This window comes from Podarcis melisellensis (genome assembly GCF_964234715.1).
Source record: "Podarcis melisellensis genome assembly, chromosome: 13".
Taxonomy (NCBI): Eukaryota; Metazoa; Chordata; class Lepidosauria; order Squamata; family Lacertidae; genus Podarcis; species Podarcis melisellensis.
Genome location: NC_138545.1, coordinates 50,571,140 through 50,590,515, shown reverse-complemented (window position 1 = coordinate 50,590,515; position 19,376 = coordinate 50,571,140). Strand labels below are relative to the sequence as shown.

At 42.9% G+C, this 19,376-nt stretch overlaps 1 protein-coding gene across 13 annotated transcripts in view; it reads right to left on the bottom strand.

Moving 5' to 3' along the window:
• The window catches only part of FHOD3 (formin homology 2 domain containing 3), a 340,197-nt gene that overhangs the window by 7,992 nt on the left and 312,829 nt on the right, over window positions 1–19,376 (bottom strand). For 10 of the 13 annotated variants that reach the window (XM_081883777.1, XM_081883776.1, XM_081883771.1 and 7 more), the window contains 3 exons: window positions 11,486–11,509; window positions 8,390–8,567; window positions 4,984–5,145 (listed from right to left, as the gene is read on the bottom strand). In XM_081883777.1, coding sequence (XP_081739903.1) covers window positions 4,984–5,145; window positions 8,390–8,567; window positions 11,486–11,509 — 364 coding nt within the window. The remainder of the gene's footprint in view (window positions 1–4,983; window positions 5,146–8,389; window positions 8,568–11,485; window positions 11,510–19,376) is intronic. The other 3 variants (XM_081883773.1, XM_081883772.1, XM_081883780.1) reach the window with 1 other exon arrangement.

Genomic DNA, 19,376 nt, shown 5'->3' with positions numbered 1-19,376 from the left:
GCGCTGGTGCTGGCTCGCCAGAGCAGCTTCGTCACGCTGGACACGTGACCCGGAAGTGTCTCCGGACGGCGCCGGCTCCCAGCCTCTTAAATGAGATGAGCGCACAACCCTAGAGTCAGACACGACCTTTACCTTTACCTTAGCTAAGATTCCTGCATTGCAGGGGGTTGGACTAGAATCAAAGATTCTATGATTCTGTTTCCACATTCTTAAGTACTTCAATTTCAGACTGCTTCGTGTGTTTAAGAATGTGGGAATTCATGAAAGGTATTTACAAATGAAATAAACTACTTTATCATATGTGATGGGAATGTAAGAAAGTAAAGAACTTCTGGGAAATGATATATAATGAGATGAAAAAAGATGTTGAAATATACATTCCTAAGAAAACCAGAAGCATTTTTACTTGGTATTATAGGCCAAGACATTAATAGGCAAGATGTTAAATTGTTCTTATATGCAACAACAGCGGCAAGAGTATTGTTAGCCCAGAAATGGAAGCAAGAAGAAATTCCAATGAAAGAAGAATGGCAGACAAAATTGATGGACTATGCAGAATTGGACAAAATGACAGGTTTCGAAACCTGCGGGACCAGAGATTAGAAGATTGGAAGTATATGAATTATTTGAAGAGCAACTGTAATCAAATTACGCTAGTAGGACTACAAGAAGTTTTGTAAGGAGAAATATACGAAGTGTTACAAAGTAGAGAAAGATAGAGATATTGGTTATGAGTTTGAAATGTAACAGGGAAAATAAGAAATGCATACTAAGAGATTAGATTGAAAAATTTTTAGACAGGACTGATGGAATTCAAAAAAATTGAATAAGATGCAAAAGTATGTTTAATTATTGTTGAAAATGGTATGTTAAAAAACTAATAAAAATTTATATATATCAAGATTGGTTGATGAGTGTAACATATCTCTATTTATTAGGACTGTGAGACGGATAAGAATGTAGGCTTTGTGAATAGCGCTCTTGCAAAAAGCCTAAGAGCTGTATGCTTAATTGACGCTAACCTAGCATTTCAGGTATATGTGGTTCAGTTGCATAAAACTTTCATTCCGGAGCAGCTATCCTAAAATACTTGAGGAATGGATCCATTTTGAAGCTGACTTTGGTTCAATTCAATGTCATGTTGAGATTCTGAGCATCAAGCTGGTGAGAGAGCTGGGATTTATTAGGTTAGAGGAAAGGGGCTTCTGCCTAAACATCAACAGAGTCTTTCTTCCCTGTTGATGTTTTACACTGAACACAAACGAGAACCAGCACCATGGAATACTATATAGCATATTCATTACAGTGGTGCCTCGCAAGACGAAAAGAATCTGTTCCGCGAGTCTCTTCGTCTTGCGGTTTTTTCGTCTTGCGAAACAAGACCATTAGCGGCTTAGCGGATTAGCGCTATTAGCGGCCTTAGCGGATCAGCTGATAAGCGGCTTAGCGGATCAGCTGATAAGCGGCTTAGCGGATCAGCTGATAAGCGGCTTAGCGGATCAGCTGTTAAGCAGCTTAGCGGATCAGCTGTTAAGCAGCTTAGCGGATCAGCTGATAAGCGGCTTAGCGGATCAGCTGATAAGCGGCTTAGCGGATCAGCTGATAAGCGGCTTAGCGGATCAGCTGATAAGCGGCTTAGTGGCTTGGGAAAAAGGGGGGGAGGGAAAAAAAATCCCGCAGGAACTCGCAAGACATTTTCCTCTTGCAAAGCAAGCCCCTAGGAAATTCGTTTTGCGAAGCACCTCCAAAACGGAAACCCCTTTCGTCTAGCGGGTTTTCCTTCTTGCGAGGCATTCGTCTTGCGGGGCACCACTGTACCATCATTTTTTTGCTCCCCAGTTCCTCAGGAGCAAAGGAGGCCTGGCAAAGATGAGAAACACATGGGGCCTTGATATAGAGGACGGGATAAGAATGGACAGCAGCTACACAGAAGAAATGTCCAATGCAAGGCAAGCTGCATGGAATACGCACACGGGCAAATTATAAGTGAGTGATGCCAATGTATGGAGAACCTCAAGTCCACGTGGGTGGGCAAAAGGCTGCTGAGAATTGCAGTGGAAAGGAAAGGAAAGCCAGTGTCAGCTCATTTGCATTGCTGGGATGTTTGCCCGCTCTATACAAATGTCTGTGTTACCTTTCCAAGGAAATGGCCACATGCAGGATCTCCTCCTTTAGCACTTTGGGGAAAGTAAATGTGCTCTTAAGCACATGCCAGCTAATTAGAACCAAGGGCAGCTTGGTGCAAAACACTCTTAATCTGCAACAGCATTAACCAGCTTGACTGCCAGTTCATTGCACTTTGTTCACTCTCTGTTGCTCTCTCTCCTTTGGTCTAACGTCACAAAAATGCTAAAAGAATGAAGAGGGCATTAGAAAGCTGGTTTTTATTGATTGGTGTTCTATTCCACCCTATCTCAGTGGCTCAGGGAAGGCCACAATGCCTCTAAAAGCCTCTAAAAATGTGTCTTTACATACATCAAATCAAAAAGCTGAAGGACTAACTGTATGCTTCTTACTCATTTATACAGCAATGAAATGTGCACACAGTTTTACAGAGTGGCCCTGGATTTTAAGAGGTGCTAGCCAAATGGTCCACTGGCTTCTGCATTCAGCTGGTGGTGCTTCTCGAGAACTCCCAAGGAAGAACTGGGCAAGGAAAATGTGCAGGCTGTGGGTACAAATATAACCAAGTTCCCATTTGAACTTCTGAAGTGCCGCCAAAATCAGGAATGACTGCATCTTTGGCAGGCAGCACTTTTTCAGTAATGTCTGAAACTTCTCCGAGGGCCAACAATAGAGGACGATAAACACTTCACATGTGTTTTTTATTTTATTTTTATTTTCTTACGGTTATATTTCCACCTTTCTTCTAACGCGGAACCTAAGCTGGTGCAAATTTGAGTGTACTTTTGAGCAGATGCCCTATTGACTTGTGAGGGCACTGACGTATGGGGACACACAACTGTCTTATGCTACTTAACCCTGTATCAAAAATAAGAATTCTGTTCTATGGAGTTGCCAGTCTCAGGGTTTGTCTACTGTGTGCATGGAACTTTGTACTTGGACAGCAGGGTCTGGGCAATTAATTTTTTTTTTATTCTTAGTTTGAATGCTAATATGAAGAATTCTTCAGTTGTCATAGAGTTCTGTCTGAATAAAAGGTCTTGACCTTGCATACAGACATGCCTGTGACAGTTTAAAAAACAACATCCATTCTATTGTTGAACAATAGATTTGGATGGCACTCTTCTTTGGTGTGGTAAGGCAAAAGTGCATAAGGGGTTTACAAATCATGTGATAAGAGGTGCCTTATTTGAAGTCTGGGAAAGAAACAAGAATTTTTTGGAAAGGAAAACACCGTGGTGGCTGTCACCGATTGATATATTAACAGCTAAAAAACTGAACATACTAGGGAGAGGGGCCACATATGAGGAAATTTTGATGAAGGCTGAAAAAGGTTGGAAATTAAAGCCCTATGAGTGTATTGCTGAAAAATTGACAGGATGGTTGCAATACCATCAAGACAATGATGTCTTCAAAGAGGATAAAAAAAATAGGATTTGAGGACAAAAAAATCGAAATTTCAAATAGATATTTTAGAGAGTAAATCCAAGCTATTATCAAAAATGTACAATCTCTTACTAGAATGGAACACAAAAGGTGAATTTATAAAAGAGGCTATGATAAAATGGGCTATTGATTTAGGACATAACATAGAGTATGATGTATGGGCCAAACTCTGGAATGAGAGCATAAAATTCACTGCTTGTTCTGCCTTAAAAGAAAATGTTATGAAGATGGTTTATCGTTGGTATCTCACTCCCACCAAATTGGCAAAAATGTATAGAACAAGTAGTAAAACCTGCTGGAAGTGCAAGGAAAAAGACGGCGATTTCTATCACATGTGGTGGTCTTGCAATAAAATAAAAGAGTTTTGGGATGCGGTTTACAACGAGTTAAAAAAGATGTTTAAGTACAGTTTTCCCAAAAAGCCGGAAGAATTTTTGCTAGGTTTGGTGGGAGAAGGGATTAAAACGATAGATCAAAGATTATATTTATATGCAACAACTGCAGCCAGAGTTCTGATAGCTCTAAAGTGGAAGCAACAGGAGATGCCGACGATAAGAGAATGGCAGATAAAGTTGGTTGAGTATGCTGAGATGGCGAAATTGACACCCAGCATTCGCAATCAGGAGGAGACAAAGTACCAAAAAGAATGGAGCAAATTTATGGTTTATATAAGTGAGAATTGTACAAATATGAAAACGTTGGCAGGATTGAAATAATTCTCATGTCATGGCATAATTTATAATTAAAGAATCTGTAAACTATAGAATGGAATAGGAAAACTGGTGGAAGGGAAGAACGGAAGCTAGTGGATCTATGAAACACAAAATAGGATACGTGTAACAAGATGTGATGTTTTGGTGGTGGGGGTTGGTTGGTGATTGTAAATTTCAATAAAAATCATATTAAAAACAACAACAACAACAACATTCATTCAACTATCAAATAAATGCAGTAGTCAAACCATGGGCGACAAAGTTGGAGGACCCTTAATGAAATCCACATGTCTCACTCCTTGACTCTTTGCAATTTTAGCCAACCCCTCCACCCCAGCAGCCTTCTAAAATCAGCCGCTCAAGGGAGCACGCAACTTCTGTCCTCCTGTACTTTTGGCTTCCAAGAGATCTTTTCTACAGCATATGCAATGCACCTGTGTACACGTACATAAACAAAACAAAAAGGAAAAAAAATTCCTTCCAGTAGCACCTTAAAGACCAACTAAGTTAGTTCTTGGTATGAGCTTTCGTGTGCATGCACACGAAAGCTCATACCAAGAACTAACTTAGTTGGTCTTTAAGGTGCTACTGGAAGGAATTTTTTTTCCTTTTGACTATGGCAGACCAACACGGCTACCTATCTGTAACTAAAACAAAAAGGACAATCAATTCTCCTTACTGGTTCATCAGGTGCACTTACATGACTTCCTGTTTGCTCTTGACCTCTTCCTTTCTCTAGGCACTGCTCGCTGACTTGGCACTTGTGTGGCAGACTTGACAATGCGATCCATGATCTCGTCTGCTGCATCATCTGTAGCGTTAGGCGAATCATCATTGCCAGCGTTCCACGAGCCAACGCGACCTGGAAAATGGAATTGGCAACACACCATGATTTTATATTCCACGTTGTTCTGATGGTTTCGGCAAGTAAGAGCATGTCCTAATATTTTATAATATCGGCCACCAAGATTCAGGTTCCGTTTCACTAACCTCTGGTCTGTGAAATGCCTTGTCGAATTTTGCAGAGCCCCAGAAAACTTCCTAGAACTAGGTAAAATGAAAGTAATAGTTCACCAGGTTGGTTATATGCCACATAATAATTTGGTTACCCTGGAGCACCATCACCCAAAAGATTTTTAAACTGTAATTTATGTAATTAAACCAGTGTGTACAGTATTAGAAGTTGAAGAGGGAACAATAGCTGGGAAATGACGGGAGTACAAATGTGAACTCACAAACCACAGGTATGGTTTTTTCAGGTATACCCATGCATGTATTATGAATCTCTGCTACACACACAATATTTGTATTCTCCATTAATCCTGCAACAACTGAATAGGATATAACTGCATAAAGATTTAAGCAGGAATATACCTGTAATGGTGAGCTTTCAGAAAGACAGAGCCCACTGAGCACAAGCCACTGAATTTCTGGGATTGTTTTGTGACAAGCAATGGTCACACAAAGCGACAACTTTCCCCACAATTATTTCTCTTTCTCTCTGTGGCTAGTCTGCACCACACAGCAAGAGTGTGGTTTGCACGTCACACAAGCCATACTTTGGCTCAGAATGGCTGAATGATACCAGCTCCTAGCAAGGAGCTCAGGCCCACTTCTCAGGTCAGCACAGGACAGCACCTAGGCAAGGCTTGCCTGAATGTGTCGCCCAAATCTGGGACCAAGATTATGTTCTCTCTTGTTTAACCATGACCTTTAACAATGATGCAAAGGTTATATAGATCATATTTAAGGAAAACAGACTTCAACCAAAATCTCAGGTTCAGCTCACACGCTAATCCAAATCTTGGTCTCCTCGAGAGCAAGCGGGTGTGTGTCGAGACATAGTTTGGCTTAGTGTGATGTGCTCCCTCATTTGAATTTCAAAACCATTTATTTGGCAGTGAAAATGTGAAACAGAAATGGATGGATGTATCAGCAACAAAGACTGTTGACAGTCCTTTTCTAAATTGGCTTCGGGTTTTGAAAATAGCATCTGATGTTAAGAATTTCCTCATGGCTTCAAGATTCCTGTAATACTTCACTCAAATTACAAGCAGGATCATGATCTCATCTTTGTTGGTTGGTATCCCCACTTCAGCATAAAAGGCCTAGAATGCTTGAAGCAGCTACCCAGTATGTTGAACTGCTTTAGTGGAAACTCATGTGGATATTTGGTTATAATTAAAATAACTATTTGGGAGATCTTTTCATTTTTGTATGACTATCACAAATCATTCTTGAGTGGATTTAGTCATGGCACACCAAACCAAATTGGAAAGTGAGTCCGTCTACATGTGCAGCTGAAGGGAGATTTGTGGCTTCTTTTCCTAGGTCTGCTTTGGGATCTCGGGCGTAACGGAGCTAAACCTAATGAGACAAGTTTCGTGATTGGATCTACCATTGCTTTTCAAATGTTTAATAGCAGCCAGAGGAGGAGATGTTAATCAGGATTGTAGCTCACTGGGGGTGGGGAGTTAATTCTTCCTCAGTGGAAATTGCTCCTTGAAGTTGCAAGCAGATGGTTTATTTATGGCAGGCTACTTAATATCGCAGCCTTCATTCCAACAGATCCCAGGGCAGCCACACAATATGGGTCATGAACCCAACTTTGAACAGAGGACAGGACCATGACAAAGAGCGGGAAGAGACAATTGGATTGAGAGAGCCAGTGACTCAAGCTTCAGAGCGATTAGACCTGGACCCCAATATGGAGCCCCCAAACTGAGAAGTCCTCAAAACAGCACCCTCTGAAGAAATGACAATCTCCACAATGGGGACCTCCCACAAAGACCTTTGACTAGATGTGGACACTTGCTTTTCCAGGGGTGTCTCATCCTGTTTTGCTTCTCCTCATGGGAGAAAGTGGCGGCTGGGACGACTTCAAGCAATATCTCGTGGGAGCCCTGTGAGATCTTGCCAGAACCAGGAAGCCACTGCTGCTTCTCCTCGCTTCTCCAGTGGGCGGGCAGGTTGCCTGCAGGGGCCCCACCCCTTGAATTCCACCATCTGAGGCAGCTGCCTCAGCCTGCCTCATGGAAGGGCTGGCCCTGCACTCTTCCTACAAATCCCATGGACTAACTTCTTCCCAGCAGCCTCATTGAGTGAAACATACTATGTTTTGCACCTCACAAATCAAATAACAAGGTATATTTTATTTGCAGCAGGGAAGGGAGTCTTCACCCAGGAATGATATGGAGTGTGTGTGTGTGTTTGTGTCTGTGTGATAGTACTTACACAAGAAAGCCGCTATTCGAGATTTTTGTTTTTTTAAAGAAACTGCAGGAAATCTGACAATGAATCTCCTACCCTTGAAGCATCATTGACTCATATCTACTTTCCTCAGAGGGTGACAGCAATAGCTTTCTATAGATTTTCTCAATAAACTGTACACACACAGCATATCTTATGTTTCTAAATATGAGCCTTCGTGTGATGGCCTGGGAATCGGATTCAGAGGCTGAACCTGAGGAATCCCAACCTGCACAGGAGTCCCCGCCTCCAGGGCTGGCTGAGCCGGGGCTGGGGTTTGAACCTGAAGGGCCCTCACCTGTGCCGGATCCTCAGGAGCAGACACCAGATGAATCCGCTCTGGCTCTGGAGGTGATCGAGGACCCATTGCCTACAGGTGCTCCTCTCCCAGCCCTGTCAGGGGAAGGTGAGGTTGCCTCTGGGTCCGGTAACCCTCCAGCCTCTCCTGAGCTGCAGAGGCTCAGGGCAGAGAGGCGGAGGGAACTAAGTTCTCGCAGGAGGAGTGCTCGCCTTCAGGCCAGAAGAGGCAAGTCACCTGTGGACCGGGACCGCCCTATGCCTCAGAGGAGATAAAGGCCAGTCAGCCCAGTCCCAGGTTGTGGGAGCAACATCGTTGGTAACCTGTTCCTGCCAACACCCTGACCTGCTCTCCTGCCAGAGTTCCTGACCACGCCCGACTCCTCACTTTGGACCTCACTTCGCCCCTGACGGACAGCCTCCATACCCTCGACCTAGACAGGACTCAGACCACGCCGCATGGTAACCCCCCCCCCCCGGACCAGCACACTCCAGCAGGAATAATAGCAGGAAACAGTAACATATGGCCCCAGTATCCCAAACAAAACCGAAGTATTCACCTCGACTTGCCCGACTTCGAGTGCGCACTCCTAGCACGGTGGTGTTCTCCCCACTTGGCGAGGAAGTCTTCAAGACGGCCTTCATGTTCTCATGTTCCACTGCATCTTCTGCATATTGTAGCCCCTGCGGTTGGTTCTGAGGTGGAGGAGAGCTGCTGCTGCTACAGAATTTCCCAGTCTGTGGAAAGAATTTCCCGACCAGTTTTAATTTATAAAATCACACATTAGCAAATGTAAGAAATCAGTCCTTCAAAGACGTTCTCTTACTCTGGCTGCAGTTCTAGCAAACGGACAATAATCCTTCCGTTTCCACCACAGGGAGTGCATAATTCATACTCATATTTTACAGACAGCAAAATGCAGAGTTTAGTCATTATTATTATTATTGTTATTATTATTATTTTAAAATCAACACCAATTAGTTAAGTCATGCGATGTACCAGAAATGGCAGATGTCTCAACCTGATGTGAGCTGTGTTTGTTAATTTGGAGTACTGTATCTACATTCCTCACCCTACCCTGAAAAATTTCTGCAGACACCCATGCTATCTTCCCCTGTGTGAGTTTTGTTCAACATTTGAGTTTCTGCTCTAAGTGCCTTTACCAGCTGAAGTTTGATGGGATTCTCTTTTGACAGCGGTTGAGCCAACTTTGTGGAGGCCCACCTGGCACTGGAGGTTTGCTTTGAAATCTCAAGGAAGACTTAGCCTTTTCAGAAGGCTTTTGTGAATGGTTTAGGCTGCTTCTGCAGGCTCAACCCTACAGATGTTGATTTGTACTTCATAAGGACAATAGAGAATTTGTACTTCATAAGGATTTGTACTTCACATTAGTGGTAAGTAAGCTTCCAGTGCCTCCATTAATTCTCTATTATCCTTATGAAGTACAAATCGCGGAATTTCCACACTTTCCCTCAATCCAATTTCTCTCACTCCTTTTTGGAATATCTCTGGTATGGATTCAAAGGTAAAAAGGTAATAGTCCATACAATTATAATTAATTAATTCATTTCTCTTCTCTTGGTCCCAATAATCACATTACATCTGCTAATAAAGAGCACAAACTCAAGTGAATGGTGCTTTCTCTCTTTCTTCCTGTCACAGCTCTGTATCAATTTTAAAAAATTCTTTTGGAGTCTGATAGTGGGTGTAGTGTGTGGTGTACCAGTGTGGTGTAGTGGTTAAGAGTGGTAGTCTTGTAATCTGGGGAACGGGGTTCGTGTCTCCGCTCCTCCACATGCAGCTGCTGGGTGACCTTGGGCCCGTCACACTTCTCTGAAGTCTCTCAGCCTCACTCACCTCACAGAGTGTTTGTTGTGGGGGAGGAAGGGAAAGGAGAATGTTAGCCGCTTTGAGACTCCTGAAGGGGAGTGAAAGGCAGAATATCAAATCCAAACTACTACTACTACTACTACTATTCTTCTTCTTCTTCTTCTTCTTCTTCTTCTTCTTCTTCTTCTTCTTCTTCTTCTTCTTCTTCTTCTTCTTCTTCTTCTTCTTCTTCTTCCTGCTGGCTTCTGTCTGCCCTGCTTTGTGTGCTTTCACCCAGCTGAAGGCCACAGTGCCCTGGACTGGCAACAATGCATTTTATTCTAACCCAAGATGCTAGGCAACTTGGGTGGTTTTTGTTTCCCAAGTTCCCTAGCATCTTAGGTTACAAAAAAAATATATCAAAAAAATCAATTACATGAACTGGAGGAAATTAGAAGGAGACCCTTTTTAACAATGCTACTTGTTCTGATTGATTGCTCTTGTCAATGCAATTATGGTTGGAAGTGCAGCAGCAGCAATCATTCAGTGTGTAACTAAGGGGTAACTCTGTAGCTAGAAAGTCAATTAGGCAAGCAGGATGGTGATGAAGGTGTTGCACAGCAACACTGTAGTGGCAACACGTGCTCTGATAGGCTAACTAGGTGTGAGGGAGTTTACTTGTGGATGTTTAGTTGAAGATTTCCCTGCTCTCGACAAGTCTGTCAAAAAGGCACCCTTCCCTTCTGCTGAAGTTGCATGGCCCTTCTCAGTGGCTGCTCCCAGACTTAGTCCAGCTCCTTCCTTGTAGTCTTTCCACCAGCAGGTTAAGTAAGACCTTCTTGTCCCAACAGGCTTTGGGGGACAGACTGCTTTTAATGAAAGGGATGGTGTTGTGCTGCTTTTGTTGTGATGGTATGCTTTTAGTAGATCACACAGAGGGATGCAGGTGCCGTTGTGGTCTAAACCACTGAGCCTCTTGGGCTTGCTGATTGGAAGGTTGGCGGTTTGAATCCCCGAGACGGGTTGAGCTCCGGTTGCTCGGTCCCAGCTACTACCAACCTAGCAGTTCGAAAGCACACCAGTGAAAGTAGATGAATAGGTACTGCTGCAGCGGGAAGGTAAATGGCGTTTCCATGTGCTCTGGCACTCGTCATGGTCGTCTGTGCACCAGTAGCAGTTTAGTCATGCTGGCCACATGACTGGAAAACTGTATGTGGACAAACGCTGGCTCCCTTGGCCTGAAAGCGAGATGAGCGTCACAACCCCATAGTCGCTTTTGACTGGACTTAACCGCCCGGGGTCTTTTACCTTTACCTTTTACACAGAGATATATAGTTTTAATTCTTTTACTGTGTAACAGCTTTTTAATTTTTGTTCCCCTCCCCAATGTTTTCAGCTGTTCTTATTTTATTTGTAAGCCATATTGGATCCCTTCTCAGGGAAAAAGAAGGTAAGAAAGAATGAATGAATGAAAGAAAAAAAGGTATGCACTAGCCACAACTAGAATCCTGAATTAATTAACAAGCCCCATTGGGCTTTGGCATGCCACTGTCCCCATCATCTGCCACAATCTGGATGGATGTTTGCATGGCCTTCAAGCTGTGCAACCCTGGACTTGAGTTGCACCACTGCCATGCTCTTTATCAATGCCATTATGAAAAACTGCATACGGTGGACTTTAAACCAAACACACTGAGGTCTAAATATCTCACATTAAAGATAGTACGGATATTTAGAGGGTTATGGAATATTTGATGCATGATAACGAAAGACTGTTTTTGTTGTTAGCAGATCTCACAGCACACAGAGGGCCTGCAGAGGGCATGCTCTTTTCACAGAACCATACCTCAGTGTCATCTTCTTCATCAGTCTACCAGAGGGAGGCAAAGGACAGGGTAGAAAAGGACAGAAAGCAGCATTTAGGAAGTACAGTACTGACAAAACATGAACAATCGTGGGGCTGTTTAAGCAATGACATGACAGAGGCAAAATGAGAATATATATCTTATCGTGGCACCATAAATCCTCTACATGGAAAAAGCAGGCAGTTCCTTTGCCAGGAATAGTCACGTCAGATTTGGGTGGTTAGAAGTTGACCTGGAGGTTTGATGGATAGAGAGCTCTGAGCACAACGTAACTCTTGGCATGCTTGCTTTTCTGCAAGGCTACAGCTATCTCAGTTTCTCCTAGAAATCTTTTTAATGAGATTATGTAAAAAACTTTCCCACTATGATATCAGCTAAGTGCCACCTCTTGAAAACGCTGGGTCAGCAGACCAGAAGGTCATCAAGGCACAACCAACCATCTATTCATCAGCCGTTCACACCCAGCCCCTGGGGCAGTATTAGTCCAAATAGTTCAGAGACTGGAAGTAACCAAGGACTCAACTAGACTGGTAAAGAAAAAGTGATTTATATGCACTGTACTGTATGTGCAATATAACATTGTGCCACCAGGAGTCCCATTTTTCTCTACCTGTTTTCCCTGTTTAAATTTACAATGCTTTAAACTGAAGCGCCTTTTTTATGTGTGTAGATCCAGCCATAATAACATCACACATCATTGCAAAAAGAAAAAGAACTCCAAAGGACTCAAGAAAACAAGCTACTCTGCAACAGAAAGCAAAAACCAACTACTGCTACTAGCCATTGAATCTTGCAGACTCAAACATTTAGTCGAGTTAGCACAACCCAGCATATACCTTCTGTTTTTTACATGAAGAACTGCCTGTGTGAAACGATCTCACATAAAAATCACTTCCACATAGCAAGTTACCATTTCAGAAAGTGGCTCTCTAGCCTTCTCTTTGAAATAATAAGAGTTCCACCATAAGGGACTGCAGAAAGCAGAAGAAAATGCTGGAATCTAAGCAAAATTCATCTAATGGGAACCAGCTCTTGGTAAAGCTATCAAATGAAAATATTTAGGAAATTCTGTGTGTCAGTGATTGCAGAATATCTTTCAACATGCAGATTGTGTGGAGAATATTCATGCCACTGGTAGAAAAGTGTGACGTGGGAATCAGGTGGTAAAAGCTTCTGTAGGAGCTGCTGTCATGGCAGTGCAACTCCATGTGAGGGACTTAGCATGACATTCAGCCCTCAAGGAATATTCTACTGGGATGCGCAACCACTGGTCAAAATACAGTTGTGAAAATCTCTGGTGCCCATGATGAGGAAGAGGAGGAATCTGAGGATTTTAGGTCAAAGCCTTTCTTGATACAATGGGTCAAAACTGAGACATTGCGGTGAGAATTTAATCTGAGGCACATTAAAGGGTGATGGGACAGTTTCTCTAACAATTTGATCCAGGGCAAAGCCTGCAAAATACTTGACTACCTTAACTACCACCCACAAAGGAGGAGCTATCTGACTGGCTTTGTGCTGCTCTGGCTTCTCTCTGCTGGAGTGTCTGTAAACCCTATGGATGTTTACAAAGAAGAAAGTTCCACTGTGTTCAATACTCCCTAATAAGTGTTGGCATCTAACAAGGGTGGCGCTGTGGTCTAAACCACAGAGCCCAGGGCTTGCCAATCAGAAGGTCGGCAGTTCGAATCCCCGCAACAGGGGGAGCTCCCGTTGCTCGGTCCCTGCTCCTGCCAACCTAGCAGTTCGAAAGCACATCAAAGTGCAAGTAGATAAATAGGTACCACTCCAGCGGGAAGGTAAACGGTGTTTCTGTGCGCTGCTCTGGTTTGCCAGAAGCGGTTTAGTCATGCTGGCCACATGACGCGGAAGCTGTACGCCGGCTCCCTTGGCCAATAAAGCGAGATGAGCGCCGCAACCCCAGAGTCATCCGCGACCGGACCTAACGGTCAGGGGTCCCTTTACCTTTACCACTGTGTTCAATACTCCCTAATAAGTGTTAGGACCTTGCTGTGTGATGCCCAGTTTGTATTGTGGAAGGCGATACAAACAGAACAGATAATAGAATCATAGTGATTCAAGCAAGGCAGAAACATAAACTGCTCATCCAAAGGAAGGGATGCAGCAAGCATCAGATTGGAGTGATGACATTCTTCTGCCTCTTCAAGCGAGTGGAGGGTGACAACCCACTTGTTGGTGTCTTAGTGCACACTTGAGAAGTAGCAGTTCTTTCTTCTGATGAACAGCCAAGACATAGTAGCCTGGTTCAGTGGCAAGGGCCTGCCAGTACCCTCTGTGCAAAGGACCGCTAGTTGGGTCCTATAATCATGGCCGCCCCAGGAAAGAAGGCAGCAATGGCTGAAACTGCTTCCAACTGCAGGGCAGTGGGGAGGTGGAGGCCCTTCTGGGTCACTTGTAACCATGGCAGCTGGCAGAGGAAACTGGTCCTGAACCTTACAGATCTTTACTGCCGCAGCAGAGGGCTCCAAGTTTGATGGAGGCAGTGGCCTGGTGCTGCAATATCTCACCCCTGGGCAGTCTCTCCCCCCAAGCAGCTGTGATCTGTTTTGATTGTGAAATTAGCCCAAAGGGGGTGGTTAAAAGATCCCTTGCACTGTGGCACAGTTGAAATAAGATGTGGATTGTCCACCCTATGGTTACAGCAAAGTAAAAAAATAAAAATTTAGGAGGGGGGGAGATGGGAAACACTTCATGTGTCTCCTATATCGCATCTAGTTTGGCCATCAGTTATGTCTAACTTTAGTTGAATTGCGCCCAATCATTAACAAAAAGTCTTTCTCAGATATTATTTTATCTGAATCCATCCATTTCTTTGTTCCAGAAACATTCGCAAATGAAAAATGAAGGACTCGTTTGTTTTGTCTTTCATGGTGTTTTCGGCACACTCAATGCAAGAAAGATTAGCTGTGGGAGAGACGGACGACAGCAGGCTAGCATTGCTTTTTAAGGGTATGTTTTGTTCCACGAGGGAGCTGTTTGTTTTGCTTTGGGCCTAGCGACACTGAAAGATAGCCAGCCTTTATCCAACGGAACCTCTGTAGGTATGCTCCAGTTGCTTATTCTCATTATGGCAAGCCAATTCATTGCCAGTAAAAATATATCCCTCCAGAAAACAACACTATATATGTAACCCCCTAGCATTAATGACAGAAATCTTAAAGGTCATTCGGGGACAGGTAAAATATTTGTACTTCTAATCATCTGTACATCCTGTCAAGAGATTTAAACCATACAAGGTCTGTACTGTTGTTGGGCCTTTGTGTGCTTCAACAGCCATTTGCTATTTATTGACTAAATGGTGGCAAAGTCAATGTAAATATTAATGCCAGTCACATGATGCCTTTGGGATGGAGTGGGCAACAAGTAAATCCTTCAAAATGAATGGAGATGTTTGATTTTTTTTTTAAAAAAAGGATTGTGGATTGTAGTGTGGCATATTTGTTTCTAATATTGCATTATTGTTTGCTCAGATACGTTTATTTAAAACATTCTTAACCCACTCTTCAGCTGACAAACACTCCCAGAATAGTAACAAGACAGTCCCCCTCTTGAAACTTACAATGTGAAAGGCATGACACAAGGAAACGGACGTTGGAGGGAGGAGGAAAAAGGCAAACTCCAGACACTATTTCTTCGTCATATGCTTTCCATATTACAATTTTCATTTGTAATTCTGATCTTTAAAGTAACTGCCACATGGATTAAACATATCATAAAGTAGACATGGGCATACATCCTTCCTGTGTTATGACTTTTGTCCAGATATATCTTGAATGGGGATTCCTGTGACATCCTGATATTAAAAAAACCTTTCTCTATGCTAACCTCAATCTGGTCTAGTGCAAAAATGCTGGACACAAAGAAGAGAAAAGCAGTATTCTTTTTGCCATAGTTCTCAAGACAAAAAGGGATTATCTGAAGAAAGGGAGGCAGATTTAGACAGAATTTCAGGAAAAGCTTCCTATCTTTTCAGATTATAATATATCTTTATTGTCTTTATTGTCATTGTCCCATGCAGGACAATGAAATTGCAAAACTACATAAAACTACATAAAAACTACATAAAACTACCACAAAACTACATAAAACTACCTAAAAACTACATAAAACTACATAAAAACTACATAAAACATTCAAAACCCCCTAAAAACTCTAAAACCCTATTTTAAAATACACTATACCGTAGAAACCCCTTATGCTGTGTTTAGAACCAGAATTGCATTTGAATAGAAACTGTTTCTCAGGCGGCTAGTCCTGGCCTTTATAACCCTATACCTTCTTCCAGAAGGCAGAAGCTGAAAGAGATCATTTCCGGGGTGTGTACTATCCTGTGCTATCTCTGCCGCTTTCTTATGGCACCTGGCATATAATGGAAATAACAAAATTTTCTAATGACAGACTGGATATATACTGTGTCACAGATACAGAAATGCTACAGTATAGACAAATATTTTTTGATCCAACCATCAATTTTAAAGGCAACATTTCTATTTTGGCTGTACATTATTTTCCACGGGAGGTCGATGAACTGCCAGATGGGACCAGGCAGTCTCAATTTACATCTGTGGAAGTGATGCAGACACATGTAAATAGAAATAAGTGTGATGCATTGTATCCCACTGAGATCCTTGATCCTCCTGGTGAGGTTATTAATTATAAACCATTCCCTCTGCCCATCTGGCTCACACCAGAGACCTTTTATTAGGAGTTTAAACAGGATTTTTGGTATGATTCATTAAAAAAGAAAAGATTGGAGCACAATGGCAGTAGTGTCCCAAATCTGAGTGTCCCCTTGGGGGAACAACATGACAGGTTACAATGGTACCTTGCTTTATGAACTTAATCCGTTCTGGAAGTCCATTCTTAAACTGAAGCTGTTCGTAAACCGAGGCGCGCTTTCCCTAATGAGGCCTCCTGCCGCCAGTGCCCTTCCACCATTCGGCTTCCGTTCTTGCACCAAGGTAAAGTTTGAAAATCGGGACACTACTTCTGGTTTTGCGGAGTTCATAAACCGAATAGTTCGCAAACAGGGCTGTTCTTAAACCGAGGTACCACTGTATTTGTCCATGATGTGGGAAGCTTTACTTTAGCAGAGTTAAACAATCCCCTTTATAAGTTTATGCAATGATCAGCTTATTGCTGACTCGTCTGAGTTCTACTAAGAAAGATTCCTTCCTGGTTAAAAATCCCTTTGAATCCCTCTTAAAGAATACAGACACAAATCTGATTCATGTTAATAGAAAACTATTTTACTCTCAGATTCATTCAGGTTTACAGAACTGTACCTGAAGGCAGGCTTAGGTTACATAACAAGCAAATAAACTATACCAGAGGGAAGTTGGTCCTGAGGTGACTGCAACTAAGCAGTTATCTTTCAAAACTACCAGCAACCAACAAACTGGTTGTCACAGCAACCGGTTAGAACATGGAGGCCGTTAGTCCTCTGTCAGAATATTGACCGCACCTTTACATCCCACACATGAGATAATTCCACCAGCTTGCTTATTTTATTAAGACTAAAAGACTATCTCCTTGAAACAGAATGAATATTTTCCCCTGGGACTCTTTTCTACTAGCCAATAATACTTAAAAGTCGTAACAGTAATTAAGAGATCTAACAAGTTGCTTCCCATTCATTTTTGGCCTTGCCTGATTTCATGCTCTGTTTTCCCCTCAATAAACCTGTCCTTGGGCTTGTCTACCCTTCCACTAGGCACGGGGCAGAGTGGTTTTGCCTTTGCCCCGCCGCTTTCCCCTGGAAAACTCGCTCTTTGGTGCTAAATCGGAACAAATGGCAATCCATGGAAAAGCCAATTGCCGTTTGTTCAGAGCATGAACCAATATCCTCTGCTGATGGAGCCGTTACGGCACTATATGATACATACATACTTGCATATCTATGTGCGCGCACACACACACACACACACACATTACATATATAAAATGTATAAAGAAAGAGATTATGAATAAGCATGTCTCATGAATGCAGAAGGTTCTGAAGATAATGAGCATTCACACGTTACATTGTGGGTGCCCTTTGCGGGATCGCGCGTGGTGCTACAGTTCCCAGGGAGCTTAATGGAAAACAGGGGCTGGCTTGCCTTTCAGTGTTAATTTTTGGAATTTCACGCCCAGCCTCAGTAATCAAGTTTCTTGCTGGGAGGTGGGGCCAGCCCCACTTATAAATAGGGGGTGGAGCCGACGATAGCCAGACAGTCGGCTCTGGAGATTCACCCTCCCTACCCTCCCTTTTGACCAAACTGTGGGAGGCAGTGGAAGACAGGAGTGCCTGGCGTGCTCTGGTCCATGGGGTCACGAAGAGTCGGACACGACTAAACAACAACAACACCCTCCCTTAGTTTAATGTTTTCTTGTGTTTTTCTTCCTGTTTAGCGGGCTCTGCTACGGTCTTTGACTGGTTGCTGTTGAAGGACGGGGAAGAAATTTTCCTGCATTGGCAGGTTTTGTCTTCCCCATAGCAATTCATCACAACTTTGGGCAGTTATGGCCTTGGGTGGAATCCTTTAGTCTTTTCTTCCCTATATGGGGGGCGTGAAGTGGTGACTCACCCCCCTGCGGTGGCGATTCCAGGGTCCCCCTCTTAAAGGGGTTATATATATGGGTGTCACTGGCCATATACTGAAAGGTTGTCAGTGAATAACCCTGCATGCGGGGATATGGGCTGGGCTGCCTGCTACACTTACGTCTCACAGAGCACCCCCATATCCCATTTACCCTGATGAGCCCCCGTTTCCCTCGATTGGGGGGCGGGCTGGGAGGGACACACACCCAAGGCCTAAGCCAAGGTCTTCGTACTTTCAGAAGTTTAATAAAGTTGTGGCCTAATTTTAATTCCATATACGTTGTCCGAGTCTTTATTCCTTTCTTACGATCCCCGGGGTCTGGGGCTGTCACCGCCTGGTCACGCAACAGACTGTCCACTGACCCCTGCCTTGCACTTAAAATATGTGCAGTGCTATGCTTTGCCAAAAGTATATAATATTATTGGGGGGGGGAAGGAATGCCCACTTTCTTAATGGGGTGCCAGATTTAAAAGAAAACAATCCTTGTGTAATAACAATACAGTTTGAAAGTTATTCAATATGAGTCAAATTTCCAGTGTCTGAGAGATCACTGCCAGGAAAGATCTACAAATGATAGGGAGGCAGTGATTTAAACCCATGCCCATTTGGATCCATAAAACTGGAGTGGTGATTTGTTTTTTTTTTATTGTATTCTTTTACTTAGTTTGCCCGAGATTTTGGCCACGCTGCTAATCAGAGCAGTGCTGCCCATGCCAAAGCCCAGATAGAGGTAGCTCCATATGCAACAAAACATTCCCATCTAATGGAGACTCCAGAGTTGGATTTTGAAGACAGCTGGAAACTTTTATTAAGTACTGGCACTTCTTTAAACTTTTTTTGGACTGAATAAAACCGCATCAACTTAAAAGAAGATTTAAAAGTCCTGGGGGATTTTTAAAGGTCACTTGACAGAGAAAAAGTAATCTTATTTTTATAAAAGTAGGCTGTGCATCCCTCTCCCTGCAGCCCAATTAGCAATCCTTATTAGGTAACATCTATTCCAATCTCAAATTAATAATTCCGATTAGAACTAGCATCACATAGAAATTTTTTTATTTCAACCTTAAAACTCTAAAGCTAAACGCACAGACCTATTTTTAATCATTAAGACTGAAAATCAGAATTGTAGTGTTTATAAAAATGAAATAAGAGATCAGTTATTTAAAATATGTCTCTCCAGCCTCCCCATCCTACATTAGATTCTGATTCAGAGGTGAACCTCTTGTACCACTGAGTGCAAGCAACCTCCCTAAAATATTGTACTTCT